We start from the raw sequence: 13,567 nt of genomic DNA on the forward strand, positions 1-13,567 counted from the left end.
AAAGCGTATGTCAATGTCTGAGGGGGTTGGTAGAGGAAGAGCAGTCTTCCTGTCCTTGGAACCGGGATATCCGCTGCTGTGTCCACGTTCCTGACGAGATCTGCAGTTTGGCAGTCTCCTGTCCTCTAACCCTCCAGACTGGTGGCAAAAATAGAAACCAGAAAGAAACATCTCAGGTTTACACACAGAAAAGGAAATGAGAGTACCGCCCTGAAGAATGTTGCTATTTGCTGTTCCAAAAATGTTTTATTGTTAGTCACTGTATTACTTTATACCTGGATTTGTATTATTGACAGCATATGTTTCAGTATTAGGTTCGGTATGAAGGTGTGTCTCTTTTTTGGTCAGATCATTTAGGTCACATTATTACCTACAATTGTGGAGTAGTTACTAAAGTGTGGTTTTAAAATATAAAGTAGTATTTTCATGTTATTATTTTACTCCACTGCTTCTCAAAGGGAATTATTGACCTTTTTTTACTCCATGACTTTTATTTGATCATTTACTCACTTACTAACTTTGAATTATTAAATACAAAATATAATGTAAACAAATACTGTAAGATGAATTGTTGTAAGTAAGAAAATAGTTTTACAAAGCAGTCTACAAAAAGTAAAACAAATCAGCTACACCATAACCAGCTGTAAGATTGAAAAGATAAACAAAGTGATCCATCAATAATTATAATCCAAAAATGTATACATTATTCTGAAATGGGCATAAAGACGCATTTTTGTTTTTGTACTTTAAGAATATTTTGATGGTAACACTTTGTACTTTACGACTACTATTTGAGTATTCCTACACTCAGGGGTTCACTTATTTTATTAAATGGTTTTACTTGTACTCAGTACCTCTTCCACCACTACCTCACAGTCTAAAAATAAAAACAATCCAATAATTTAGTTTGATATTATTTCATTACTTTCTTTTAGATGATTACTTCTCAACTATTTGGAGCAGCTGCAGCTCTGTCAAGATGGTGTCAGGAAAGTGTCGGAGGGAAAATAAATGAGTTCTGTTCTCTCCTCTCTCTCAACATACCCTTTGAAGACAGCCTTGAGGAGCTGGTCCAGTGGAACCACCCAGTGGCCAGCTGCAGAGTGGGAGACAGCTGAAACATGAGCTGTTTGAACTGTGGGAGAGAGCATGAGCCTTTACAAAGTCTGCTCACTCTGACTCACTCAGCAGCCCACTGCTATACAAGTATATAGCCTACAATAGTTACATTAGAATAATATGGTTATATACAATGCTAAAAACACCCAATCCTGTATTGTTATTGATTATTTCCATTGTGGTATTATTAACCCAAATGAGAGTGTATTAGCATGTGAAAGTGGTAATACACTTGCATACATATAACATTAAACGACTAAGAGCCTACAACTATGATATCAGCTAATAGCCAACATGCTGATGCTAATGTAGCGTATCGGTAGTTTTTTTTACTATACATACAACAATTTGATCCCATATTTTGCAGAAATACAAATGTATTTTTGCAGAAATATGGTTATTTAACCATGGAACACATTCACAGTTACTATTTTGACTCAAATTGAAGATTTTGTATTGTAAATAAAGAGAAATAGTTTGGCATTTGAAGATAGGCTAGGGGTCACAAAAGTCTTTAGAAATCCTCCAATTGGAAACACCAATATCTGTCTTTTGCTAATCAAGAGATCTTTCACAGAACCAGTCAAACGTTCATATGGTGGTGGTGCTGGAGGAAAGATCAGAGAACCAGCAAAGCCTTTAGGATTCTTAGGTCACCATGCATATCTGTGCTAAATCTCAGAAGATGTTTCAGGCTAGACCAAAGGGATGAACTCACTGACCCGGCCATCCCTAAAGCCACGCTGCTAGCAGGGCTAAAAGCTAACATGGACCACACAATAACACCAGAAGCCTGTGTACCTCTGCAGAACAGTGATAATGACCGGTTCATACTGCAATGTGGAAACAAAGGGAAAGACTCATTTTTGAATAATTTATCAAAACATTTTATTTTCTTGAACAACAATACAATATGTCACAGAAAAATCACAGAGGGATTTAAGACAGGTCTGGCTCAGGTTTTCTTCTATGCGAGTTCTTTTTTTAAACAATAAGTGCAGCATAAATCAAACAGCAAAAAAGAGCATTATACCATCCTTCAAATAATACTAATGAGGACAAGACACAAAACAAAACCTCGACGTCATTAAAAGTCACATCCCTAAAAGTCTCTGCAAAAGGTGTCAAGAATTACAACTACTGCTAATGTGCATCATAAAACCACTAATGCCTCACAAGATTATGAATTTCATACAATGGAAAAAAACATTAAAAAAGATCTTGAATGAATTTGATACAGTACAAATACATCTTTCCATTTTTGTTAGCACTAAACTGTGTTGAAATGGATCTAAGCACCAGTTTTATCACCGATAAAGTTCATACTGTATATTGTTATATGCTGTTTAATGAGGGGGGCAAGGAGGGGTCTAGCACCATGAAAATTAAACAGCCCCCTGATTGCACTTCCTCTATCCACACAATACACCCATACTACAATTTTAAAATACCTTGTAGCCCCTTATCAAGTGAAGTGCCCTTTGATATGCAATAAATATATAAGAAAACAACCATGTACAGTATAAATAACGTCACCATTTACAATTTTCCATTTTCTCTGTAATGCCAAAAACTGAAACTGACAACAAAAAGAGGTATAAAAGTGGGATGAAATTCCCATTGCAGTAATTTAACTGGAGTGAAAAAGGATATTTTAGGTTGTTTTATAATACAGCAACAACATACCACAAAGTCTGATGTGGAGAGATTCGACCACAAACAATTTCAATATTTGATTGAGAACAAAACTACATACATAAGTCATATCGAGAACCTGCAAACAGATACATTATGTACAGTAGATGGTGTGCACAGACTAATGAGGGAAGGGCGAAAATGTGAAAGTCGTCCTTTGTTGGGAATTCATTAAAACAGCAGGAATACTAGAACTGGAAAAGATAGGCCTTGCCCAGGTGATCAAATGATTGCATTTGATCACCTGGGCAGTAAAGGTAATAATTACATTTGATGTATGAAGCTAAAGATAATTATGTGATGAACAAATAGTTCTGATGACACATTACCGATGTCTGATATACATTGTTGTTTCTCCTGTGTTTATTGTACAAACTTGAATTTTAAGAATGTCAAAGTTTTTTTTTAAATCTGCCAAACAGGTATTTGTTGTTGTAATACTTATTTTGGCCACAAGAGGCTGAACTGCACCACTACCCCATGCACTAAATACGGCTTAAACATTTTGGTCTTTCTTCAAAGAAATATATACAATATATAATTTACATATATTGTTAAAAATATATATAGTTTGTTTTAGAGTGCATGGAGATATTTAAACTCATGTGGCATGACACATGAATGCTTTTAGTCCTTTTAAGAACATGGTGTATTGGTGCACTTCTGCCTCTCTCTTGTGGCCAACATTTGTATTATAAAAATACTTCCCCCCCCCCCCCCCCCCCCCCCCTTTCAGGGCTTCTGCAGTTTAGCCTAGCCTCAACAAAATGACACCCTTTATTTTGAAGTACTGTTTGAAGTTGAGGGGAAAAAAACGACTGAGCCTTTCTTGTCATGTTTCAATTAATGTGCTCTATAACATGTCAAACTGGAAATACAGTATATTAAGCTGGCAGTGCACTGAGCAGGACGGATGTTTGGGGCAAAATGAAAACAACGAGGTGTCATTCAGTCCGCTCGTCTTTTTGGCTTCATTGCCTTTTTCATTGTAACAAAATGATTGTGTGTCTCTTTGGACAAATGACTTCCCCAGACGGAAACTGGCACTTCATCGAGTTCATTAACATCAATGCTGACCCTCCCTTTCTGCTCTGTACCCCGTCTATGCACACCACTGTGTATCCAATCAATTCATTCAGAATCTACAATTATTTGTTTTTTCTGTCTAGAAATGAGAACAAAGCAACAAAAGAGGTATAAAACTGGGATAGTTTTCCCATTCCAAAAATAAAAACAACACTGTTTTCTGGTTGTATCGTAGAAAACCACCCAACTAGAGGGATACAAAACAAAAAACTATTTTATCATTTACAAACTTGATTTCCAACTACAGTAAAACCGTTTTAGTCGTCTTTTAACCCGTATTTAAGAGAAACCAATACAAGTTCTTTTTTTTTTATACCAACAGTAAATAAATCCTTATTTGTGTGTTTAAACCTCTAATTAACTCTAAATACAGTTTTCAAGGCCAATGTGGTGTACCTATAGGCTGGTAAAACTTGTTTAAGTATCTAACAGGAATAAATTAGATTGGAGTAGCACCTCAAAGAGTATACAGACAGGAATTAGAAATGTCGGAGTTTACCCGAATAGCAAACAAAAACAGGAACCAAAACGATGTGACAATCAGCTACTTCTCCTGTGAAGCGATTCCCCTGCTGGTACGACAGAATCACAGCAAATTCATGGACACATAGAATAACTAGAGTGGTGTAAAAAAAGTTCTACTGAATTTGCATAAAAGTACCTGAATTTATACAAAGAACCGGCTACTAGATGCTTTTGAATCACAGCAGTGTCCGTTATAAACATATAACCTGATTTTCAATGCTAGCAGTGCTCACATATTGTTTTGTTTTTAACATATCTGAAATGCTTTTCATGGGAAGTACCAGTCTAGTCATTCTATTTCAAAACACACGTCCAATCAGCAGCTGGTATGGGGAAGACAGTGAGCTATAGTTGGATTGGCTGAGTATCCATACCTTAGTGTGTGATGTAAACAATACTGAGTAAACGTGATTGGCTGATTCAGAGAGTGTTTGAAGGAATAGATTGCCTTGAAGACAATATTTGTGCTGCCATTAGAGTTTTGGTTTATGGCTGAAAGACGCCAGGGAAGAGTCCTCACTTGGAAACAGGTGATGGAGCCTGAAGGGGGAGAACAAAGGGGGGGAGACAAGAGGGGGAGACAGAGCTCAGCTGGCAACTAGAAAAGCTGTGTGTGTGTGTGTGTTCCAGTCATGAGAGAGCACTTATTACATAGAAAACTAGTATTTCTGGCCCCTACAAATATCTGATATCCAAAAACATACCGTGAGGTATTCTCTGATGTTTGTATAAAAGAAAATCCGCAGTGAATTGTCAACATTTTGTACCTTGTGAAAGCCACCAGTATTAAAAAAGGTATAAAATGTAACGTTTTCCTTTTTTATAATATTTTAAATGACTACAGGTATGTGTTATTATTTGTTGAGTTATGTCCTCACATTATCACATGTATTATAACAATTATAGAGAAATCCTTTACTTTAGTGAAGATAACCTTCCATTTCATTTAGTCCCCTGTAACAGCGACGTATCCCTTTATAAACCCAGTTTAGATCTCTACAGAGTTCTTAAGGGATGCATTGAAACTAGACATTTCATTTGTGACCTGCTCTATCGAAATCAGTCGCATTGACCCGAAGACACATTTTGAGTTGTATACACTGTTGGAAAGAGGAGATTCATAGCTTTCTAATGATATCAGGATTGTTTTTGTACTCCAAATATTAAGCAAAATATGTCACATTATATAATGACTGTCACCGAGTCATCATTTTGAGAAAAAGGCCTTCAAAGTTTTCTCTTCTCTGGAATCCATCGATCTGATTGATTATTAGCAAATGATCAAAATACTACCGAGGGAAGCTATTTTTGTTTGGATTACTGGTCTGGGGGAAGCTCGCGAGTGTGTGTTTATACGTGTGTGTTTGTAATTTTGCGTTTGTGTGTATTGTGTTTGTTTCCCGGGGAAAACCCTCACGAGAAACACCGGCTGTTGTTATGCCTGCTGTGACGTTAAGTTACTCCGTTCTCCGCTTGTAATTATGCCGAAGCTTCAAAGTTGTATTTATCATCTGAATTTGCCGAAACAAGTTTAATATTCTGAAAGCCAAGACTTTGTTTAATTGAAATCAGATGAAAACAAACTGTAACGGACCCTGCCGTGTTATCGATGATTACTATACTCTTACATTCATAATGTCAGCCGGAGGGAGGGGGGCGGTGCTGCGGAAGAGCAGATTGCCTGTCATCTTCCCTTTACAAGCTTAAAGAATGTATTTATGGTGTGAGTTTGGAAATAAAAGTTTCATATTCTGAAAGCCAAGACTTTGTTTGTTTAAAATCAAACAAAACACCTAAACCCCGAAAAAATAGTTTTTTACGCAAATCCACGTTTATTTTGAAATGAGCCGTTGCGACTTCCGACTGATTTCGATAGAGCGGGTCACATATGTATGAAGCAATACTGTATGAAGCCCTTTTTGTACCTTGTCTATCTGAAAAAAGCATTACGGTTATTGATCGATAATGAGACCTACCAGTGTGAAGGCGTCATAGATTTTCGTCAGCTCCTCTATTCGATACTGCTCCAGCACCACGACCCCCCCCAGCGACGGGCTCTTGGCTCGGGCACAGTCCTCACAGTGCACCACGTAGCTCTTCTTAGTGCTGTTCTCACTGGTCACCAGCAGCAGGTCGTACATCTCCAGCTGCACGCACGCACACACGCGCACACACACACACACACACGGTTAATTCTATGAAAACAGATGCTAAACGTCCTGTATGGCCTGACGGGAGACTCACGTCACAGTCGTTGCAGTAGTAGGCGGGCTCGTCCTTCACTCGGCTCTGGTAACTGATCTTCTTCCCTGCAGCCAGCAGCTGTTCTCTCAACATCTGGATGTGCTTGATGGACTGCATCAGGCAGTGTCTGAGGGAGATGGAGGAGCGGATAGTGGGGAATGTAAACACACGCAGGCTCTCGGATTTCATGGTATGCAGATATGGAATGCCAAAGTAGATGTTATCAAGAGCTCAGTAATCTGAGAATGTTTTAAAAACAAATTGTCATGACATTAAATGTATTATTGAAATCAGTCGCATTGACCCCAAAGACACATTTTGAGTTGTATACACTGTTGGAAAGAGGAGATTCCTAGCTTTCTAATGATATCAGGATTGTTTTTGTACTCCAAATATTAATATGTCACATTATATAATGACTGTCACCGCGTCATCATTTTGAGGAAAAGGCCTTCAAAGTTTCCTCTTCTCTGGAATCCATCGATATGATTGGCTAACAGCGGAGCAAATGATCAAAGTAGTACGGAGGGAAGATATTTTCGTTTGTAGGGGAAGCTCGCGAGTGTGTGTGTGTGTGTGTGTGTGTATGTGTATTTTTGCGTATTGTGTTTGTTTCCCGGGGAAAACACCGGCTGTTGTTATGCCTGCTGTGACGTTACGTTACTCCGTTCTCCGCTTGTAATTATGCCGAAGCTTCAAAGTTGTATTTATCACCTGAATTTGATAAAAACAAGTGTAATATACTGAAAGCCGAGACTTTGTTTAATTGAAATCAGATGAAAACAAACTGTAACGGACCCTGCCGTGTTATTTATGATCACTATACTCTTACATTCATAATTTCAGCCGGAGGGGGGGGGAGCGGCGCTGCGGTACAGCAGAGCGTGAGTGAGAGGTGTCATCTTCCCTTTACAAGCTTCAAAAATGTATTTATCGTGTGATTTTGGAAATAAAAGTTTCACATTCTGAAACTGACTTTGTTTATTTAAAATCAAACAAAACACCCGAACCCCGAAAAACTATTTTTTTACGCAAATCCACGTTTATTTTATCCGTTGCGACTTCCGACTGATTTCTATAGAGCGGGTCACATATGATCTTTTTCATCGTATTGTATTTCATGTATTTATTTAGATTGTTTTCTATCTCATTTGGTGTGCCCCTTATTGCCACCATGTTATCCTAAAATACATGTCTCATAATTAGCATATCACTTCTTGATGTATGTCACAATTGAAATCATAATGTTTGCAACAGTACATACTTTGTAAGAACGGCTGCAGTACATAATAAAAGATACAAAAAAAACAAAAGTCGTTTTTGCTAAATTTGATATTGTATGTGTGAGAATAGAACAGATGAAGGGCAGACAACTAGATAATATGTACGTACCATGGGACAGCCTTGGGCAGAGGATTATTTTTTAACATATAATAAATAACATTTACAAATAAAACAATAAAAAAGAGAAATCTTACTTGACCATCTTGAAGGTATCCCGGTCAGAGATCTTGATAGTGCGAGCCACATTCCAGGACACGTGGATCATGGGAACGATGGACTTCACTTTCTTCACCTCGTTCCACTCGTAGCGCTCCAGGGCCAGCTGGTATTGGTAGGCTGGGAGAGAAAACAGGGGTGAGCGTATTAAACAGTATATTTAGGTTGTAATCTGACATTAAGAACAACACCTGTCAACTTTTATGCTTCTGTTTTTCCATAGTGTTTTGGGTTCTCATGGTAACGTACAGTTGAGTGGTCCGACATTCCAGGCGATGTTGTTGCACCAGCCCACTGCCTGGACCCAGTGCACCGTCCCTGCATTAATCCACACCAGGTCCCCCGGCCTCTGGATGAAGCGGTACACAGGGATGTTGGCGCTGTAGAGGTCTTCCAGGACCGGCCACCAGGACCCTGTAAGGTAGTCTACTTTATGCCTGAGGGGGAAAAAAACAATGCATACTTAGACTTCACAATACAGAAAGAAATAGTACAATAAGACTCTGTTCCTTTGCACAAAATGCACATTCAATCAAAGGCTCTGGAAATCCCTACCTGAATACACAGCAGATGTTTATGTGCTATCTATGCCCATCAAAGAACTGATGTTGAAATGAGCTTTAACTATGTACAGCTGTACAGTGCATTGGACAACTCTTCTGCAACTGTCGTTGTTTTTATCTGTACTTGTCCCTTTCAATTCAACATAAAAATGAAATATATGTTTAAGCAGGCACAGACACAGTAGCTAATGCTACATGTGTTGTTAAACAGCCTATCCACTTACTTCTCACAGAATTTGTTGATAGCGTCCCAGTAGTGCTCATGGACGGCGAACCACTCACAGTCACCAGGACCGATGTTGATGTTGACTGAGCAGAAGTTGTTGTTCTCTTGATGACCTGAGAAGAAGCACAAACCAGTCACTTAATCCACTTAAAAACTTCGTTCTGTGACGCCCGTTTTTATAATGCATTATAAAAATACTTATGGCACGGTATCTTCATAGTTATAGGTACTTATTAGTTATAATTGCAATGCTTTATAACACAATAATAAGACATTTAAAAGCATTTTATATTGCCTTTTTAGGTCATACAGTAGTCATTCACAATTGCTGGTCAATCTGATATTCCAGATGTATTCATATTATTTTCAGTTTACTTTCAGCAAACAATGACCACTTTTAGTAACTTAAAGTAAGCTGTATGTATTATATCTGCCAATATCTCAACATAGTTATAGGATAATGAATATAAAAAAGATAAATGATAACTAAGTGAATGTTATGTACTATTCCTTCATTCGTAAATACAGCGGTTTACTTGTCAGTCACACACACTGACCTGGAGTGCGGCTGCCTGGCACCTTCATGTAGAGCTGGACGGTGTTCATGCCCAGGATGGTGCTGCCGACGTGACTGAGCATGTTGTTGCTGGATTCCACCCGCATGAAAGCAGGCAGCTTCAGCAGCTCCTGCAGCTGGGGTTTCCACCTATAAAAAACATGAAAACTACCATCAACGACAAGCTGCCTCATCGAGCTCAGTTTAAGCAGGCAGGGTTTTACAACACAATCTCACCTTTTAGGGTCAGAGAGATCAATATTGGTCCCAAATTTTATTATCTTTCCGGCTGATTTCTGCTCAGAGCTGGGGGAAAAAACAAAGTATTGGTTGAGTTTTGTTAACGGTAAAATATTGAATTATTTGCACAGACAGAAGGGAGTTTTGCTCCAACCTGGGTGTGCTGTTGGCATGTTCCTCTGGGCTGGAGATGGAAGCAGAGTTGGCTTTAGTTGTAGTGGAGGCAGGACTGACTTTAACCGTGGCAAATGTCAGAGCTGCTTTTGTGGCGGCGGATGTTTCTGAAGACTCGGACTGCTCTCCGTCATCTTCATTCTCGCTCTCATTCTCATCCTATAACACATCTACATGAGCTTAGCTGACATGTTGGCCAACAGCTAAAATAGATGATACTTTACTAGCTTAGTCATTAACAAAAGATGATGTGTACTTCCTTTACTTTCTATGCCCATTGCTTAAAATCAGCAGGATTATGGAAAGAACGTTTTAATAATGAAAAGATACACAGGTGATTAAAACATCCCCACTATGCCTTTAAGAACAAATATATTGCTGAAAGTCAATTAATAATGCATGTTATAATATATTCACTAAACATTGCACATTAATCTCCATGTATGTGTGCACATGTGTTGCCATGAGGGGAAATGTCTACCTGTAGGCTTTCCTGGAAGCTGGAGGCCTGGTATTGGGCGTATTTGGCGATGGTGGTGTGTGAGCGGCTGCTCTCACAGGGCCACGTCTGCGCCGATCCATTGTGATCCCAGTTCTCATCGGCAGGCTGCTGAACCTGGGTCCTCACCTCCACTGCATGCTCCGCATTGGCCTCCACCAGGGATTTGGTGGAGAACAGACCCAGGTCTTGCATAAGGAAAAGAGAAATACATCATTATCATGGGAATTATTATTTTTTTATCCCATTTATGTTCATTTACATATTTTCAGACTCTCAGCTTAACATGTTTTACACAACATAGTCTGACTTATAGAAAAAGTGTGTTGAATAAGAAACAAGATATCTAAGTCTAGATGGTTGTAAAACACACACATTGAAATATGCAAAAACATTCAAAATAAAATTCCTATATCAATATCACATAAAAGCCTAGCAGTGAGCAAACCGTCATGGTTGAGCATTCACGGTCCATTCAAATATGGATCATAAAGACTCAATATAAAATGTGAGGATTCAGTGCTGTATTTGCACATTGTTTTACCACTCCTGTGAAAGATGCAGCGTCCTTACAGTGTGGAGAAAGGGCTGGCTCAGAAGGCCTTTTATAGAAATGACTCAAATGCCCCTTTCACATCAGCGCGAAAAGCGCCGGTTTTTCCTGTTCACACCGCCGCGGCGCCGGCTCTTAGCTCCGCAATCCGCTTCACTTCCAGCTCCAAAAAATTGTCGGTCTAGAGGCAAGAGCTTCGGAGCTAAGAGGTGGCGTCACTTACGTCTCTCTTACGTCGAGGCGTGCAGGAAACTAAACCCACCTCCCCTGAACATGGGTCGACTGTCATGCCTGCCTACAAGCAGTAGTGCTTATAAACACACTTTATAAAGTCAGGCAACACTAACCAGGCTTCGTGTGATTCTGTTTATTTGTACCTTACTTTGACCATCCGTTCACTGTTATTGATCATTGTGGAGAGAGGCAGACGTTTTGTTTTATCGGATGGAATCAATACATGGGCTGCACAGGTTGTCGTGTCCGACTATCACAAGTAGAATCATAATCAAAATACGCTGGTAAAATGTGAAAACGGTTTATGCCACAATAGGATAGCAATAGCAAGTAGTCAGTTTAGCTTCGGTTGCTATGCTAACATCACCCATTTTATACCAGAGAAACTTTCATAACAGCGTTGTGATACCAAACAGCGTCAATTCAGACTGACACACATTCACTTAGGCTAAGGGGAACTGGGGATATGTATCAGCTGCTTGTGTGAGTCGGACAGTGAATACTTTAGAGCGGCCGCGGCAGTGTGAGCTAACCGGGAGCTAACGGAGGAGAATAAACTCCCGTAGAAGAGCAGCCAACACTGCAGCGGTCGGTAAATGCTGCAGAAACACATGAATAAACAATGAACCACGGCACTCTGGAGAAAAGTATAAGGTTGGAGAAGTCGTTATTCAATTTATTCTGGCTTCGTGTGATTAAAAGCAACACGATCATCGACCCGACGCAGTTCCCCGTTGTTGTTGTTGTTGTGAGCGCCGTAATGCCGTTGGGGAGCAAATCAGCGATGTAAACGATGACGTCATGACGCAGCAGCGGCAGCACCAGTCGGGTGCTGGGCGGTGTGAACAGAGCGGGAGCAGAAAAGGGAAACCGGAGCTGAATCAGAAAAGCTCTAGCTCGGAGCTAGAAAGGGAAAAGCGCTGGTGTGAAAGCCGCAATAGTGTAATGTTTAAAATGTCTACTACATCTGAAATAAACCATGGTTCATAAAAGGTTCATTTATATCTAAATAATCAATGTCTCCTTCTCCTGTTCTACTATGGATAATATAAACATTTGAAAAATGTTGTTTGAAAATAGCACAATAACATTCCACCTAGGTACTGCATGTTATAAGTCGTGATGTTGAATTAAAATGCAATAATACAAATATGTGTTTCTTTTCACATACTTGCCTGTCTAATCAAGGACAATATACAAATACAAGCGAAAACATCATTTGACATTTCATTTTTTCATTATGTGTCATTACTTTCTGAGCAAAAAGTACTCCCAATCAGTCTGTTTTAGTTTGGCTTCACTACTTAACACATTTATGTAATGCCATTGTAAGATAAATGTTTGTAGTGTTTCCACAGATATACCCGACTTTAGCTGAGACATTTTATTTATCAATTGAGTTTAATTCATCTAGCTAACCTTGCTAAGCCAGCTAGCATGCTATTGCTTATAACCACACATGCAGGCGCTGTAAAAACGTTTTGGGTAAAACTGGATGTGGCATACCAAACCATGCATACGGAACAAGACACTATACTGCAGTGGTTCTCAAACTCTTTCTGTCATTCCCCACTTTGAACAGGTGGGACTTTTCAAGCCCCACCTGTTCCTCGCCGCTCCAATAAAATGGTAGACCAAGCTTAAAATGGTCAAATGTATCGTTCTAACTATAACAGGGGTCTCCAACCTCTTTTAGGATGAGGGCTACTTTCAAAAAATAAAACAAGTCGGGGGCTACTTTTACTCCTCTTTTTCTGTTTTTTTGCAGTGTATATATTTAGCACATTTTAACATTATTATATGCTTACCTTTAACCTTTGTTTAACCTTTAACCTTTGTGTGCTGTTTGGGTCTGTGGGACCCGTTTTCAGTGAAAAGAAAATGTATGATTTTTTTTAAAATGTTGAAGTTAAATGCATCAATCTGGTGCACTTTGAGCACAAAATGAATTTATGGATACATCTCTCAACACTCTATGAAAGGGAGCTGTATACTTTTCAATAATCCAAACATCTTTAGAATATGATCACAACCAATAACAAATCATTTAAACTTGTTTATTCTTATCTTATGTTACCTATTTAGCATTCTTTCTTTTGATTTATGCATTACTAATCACTCCCCTTTTAAACTGTTTACTCTCCTATAGTACACATTGGAATGATTTCTTACTTTATTTTGTACAACTAGGCTATATTAAATAAATAAAGTTGTTTTTTTTCTCTCTCTCTCTCTCTCTCTCTCTCTCTCTCTCTCTCTCTCTCTCTCTCTCTCTCTCTCTATCTCTCTTCTCTCTCTCTCTCTCTCTCTCACTCTCTCTCTTCTCTCTCTCTCTCTCTCTCGTCTCTCTCTC

The 13,567-nt window shown here is 39.0% G+C and overlaps 1 protein-coding gene across 1 annotated transcript; it reads right to left on the bottom strand.

Annotated features, from left to right (window-relative positions):
• Positions 1–1,982: 1,982 nt before the first annotated feature.
• LOC117553002 (lysine-specific demethylase 6B-like) lies at positions 1,983–10,615 on the bottom strand (the record flags this gene model as incomplete). Its single annotated transcript, XM_034226743.1, is given in 10 exon segments — positions 1,983–4,965; positions 6,402–6,572; positions 6,670–6,796; positions 8,148–8,289; positions 8,419–8,606; positions 8,957–9,071; positions 9,516–9,664; positions 9,752–9,820; positions 9,909–10,087; positions 10,410–10,615. Coding segments are annotated over 10 exon segments (1,370 nt in total), but the record flags the coding sequence as incomplete, so codon positions are not given.
• Positions 10,616–13,567: the final 2,952 nt, after the last annotated feature.

Source organism: Gymnodraco acuticeps, unplaced genomic scaffold, assembly GCF_902827175.1.
Source record: "Gymnodraco acuticeps unplaced genomic scaffold, fGymAcu1.1, whole genome shotgun sequence".
Classification (NCBI taxonomy): Eukaryota; Metazoa; Chordata; class Actinopteri; order Perciformes; family Bathydraconidae; genus Gymnodraco; species Gymnodraco acuticeps.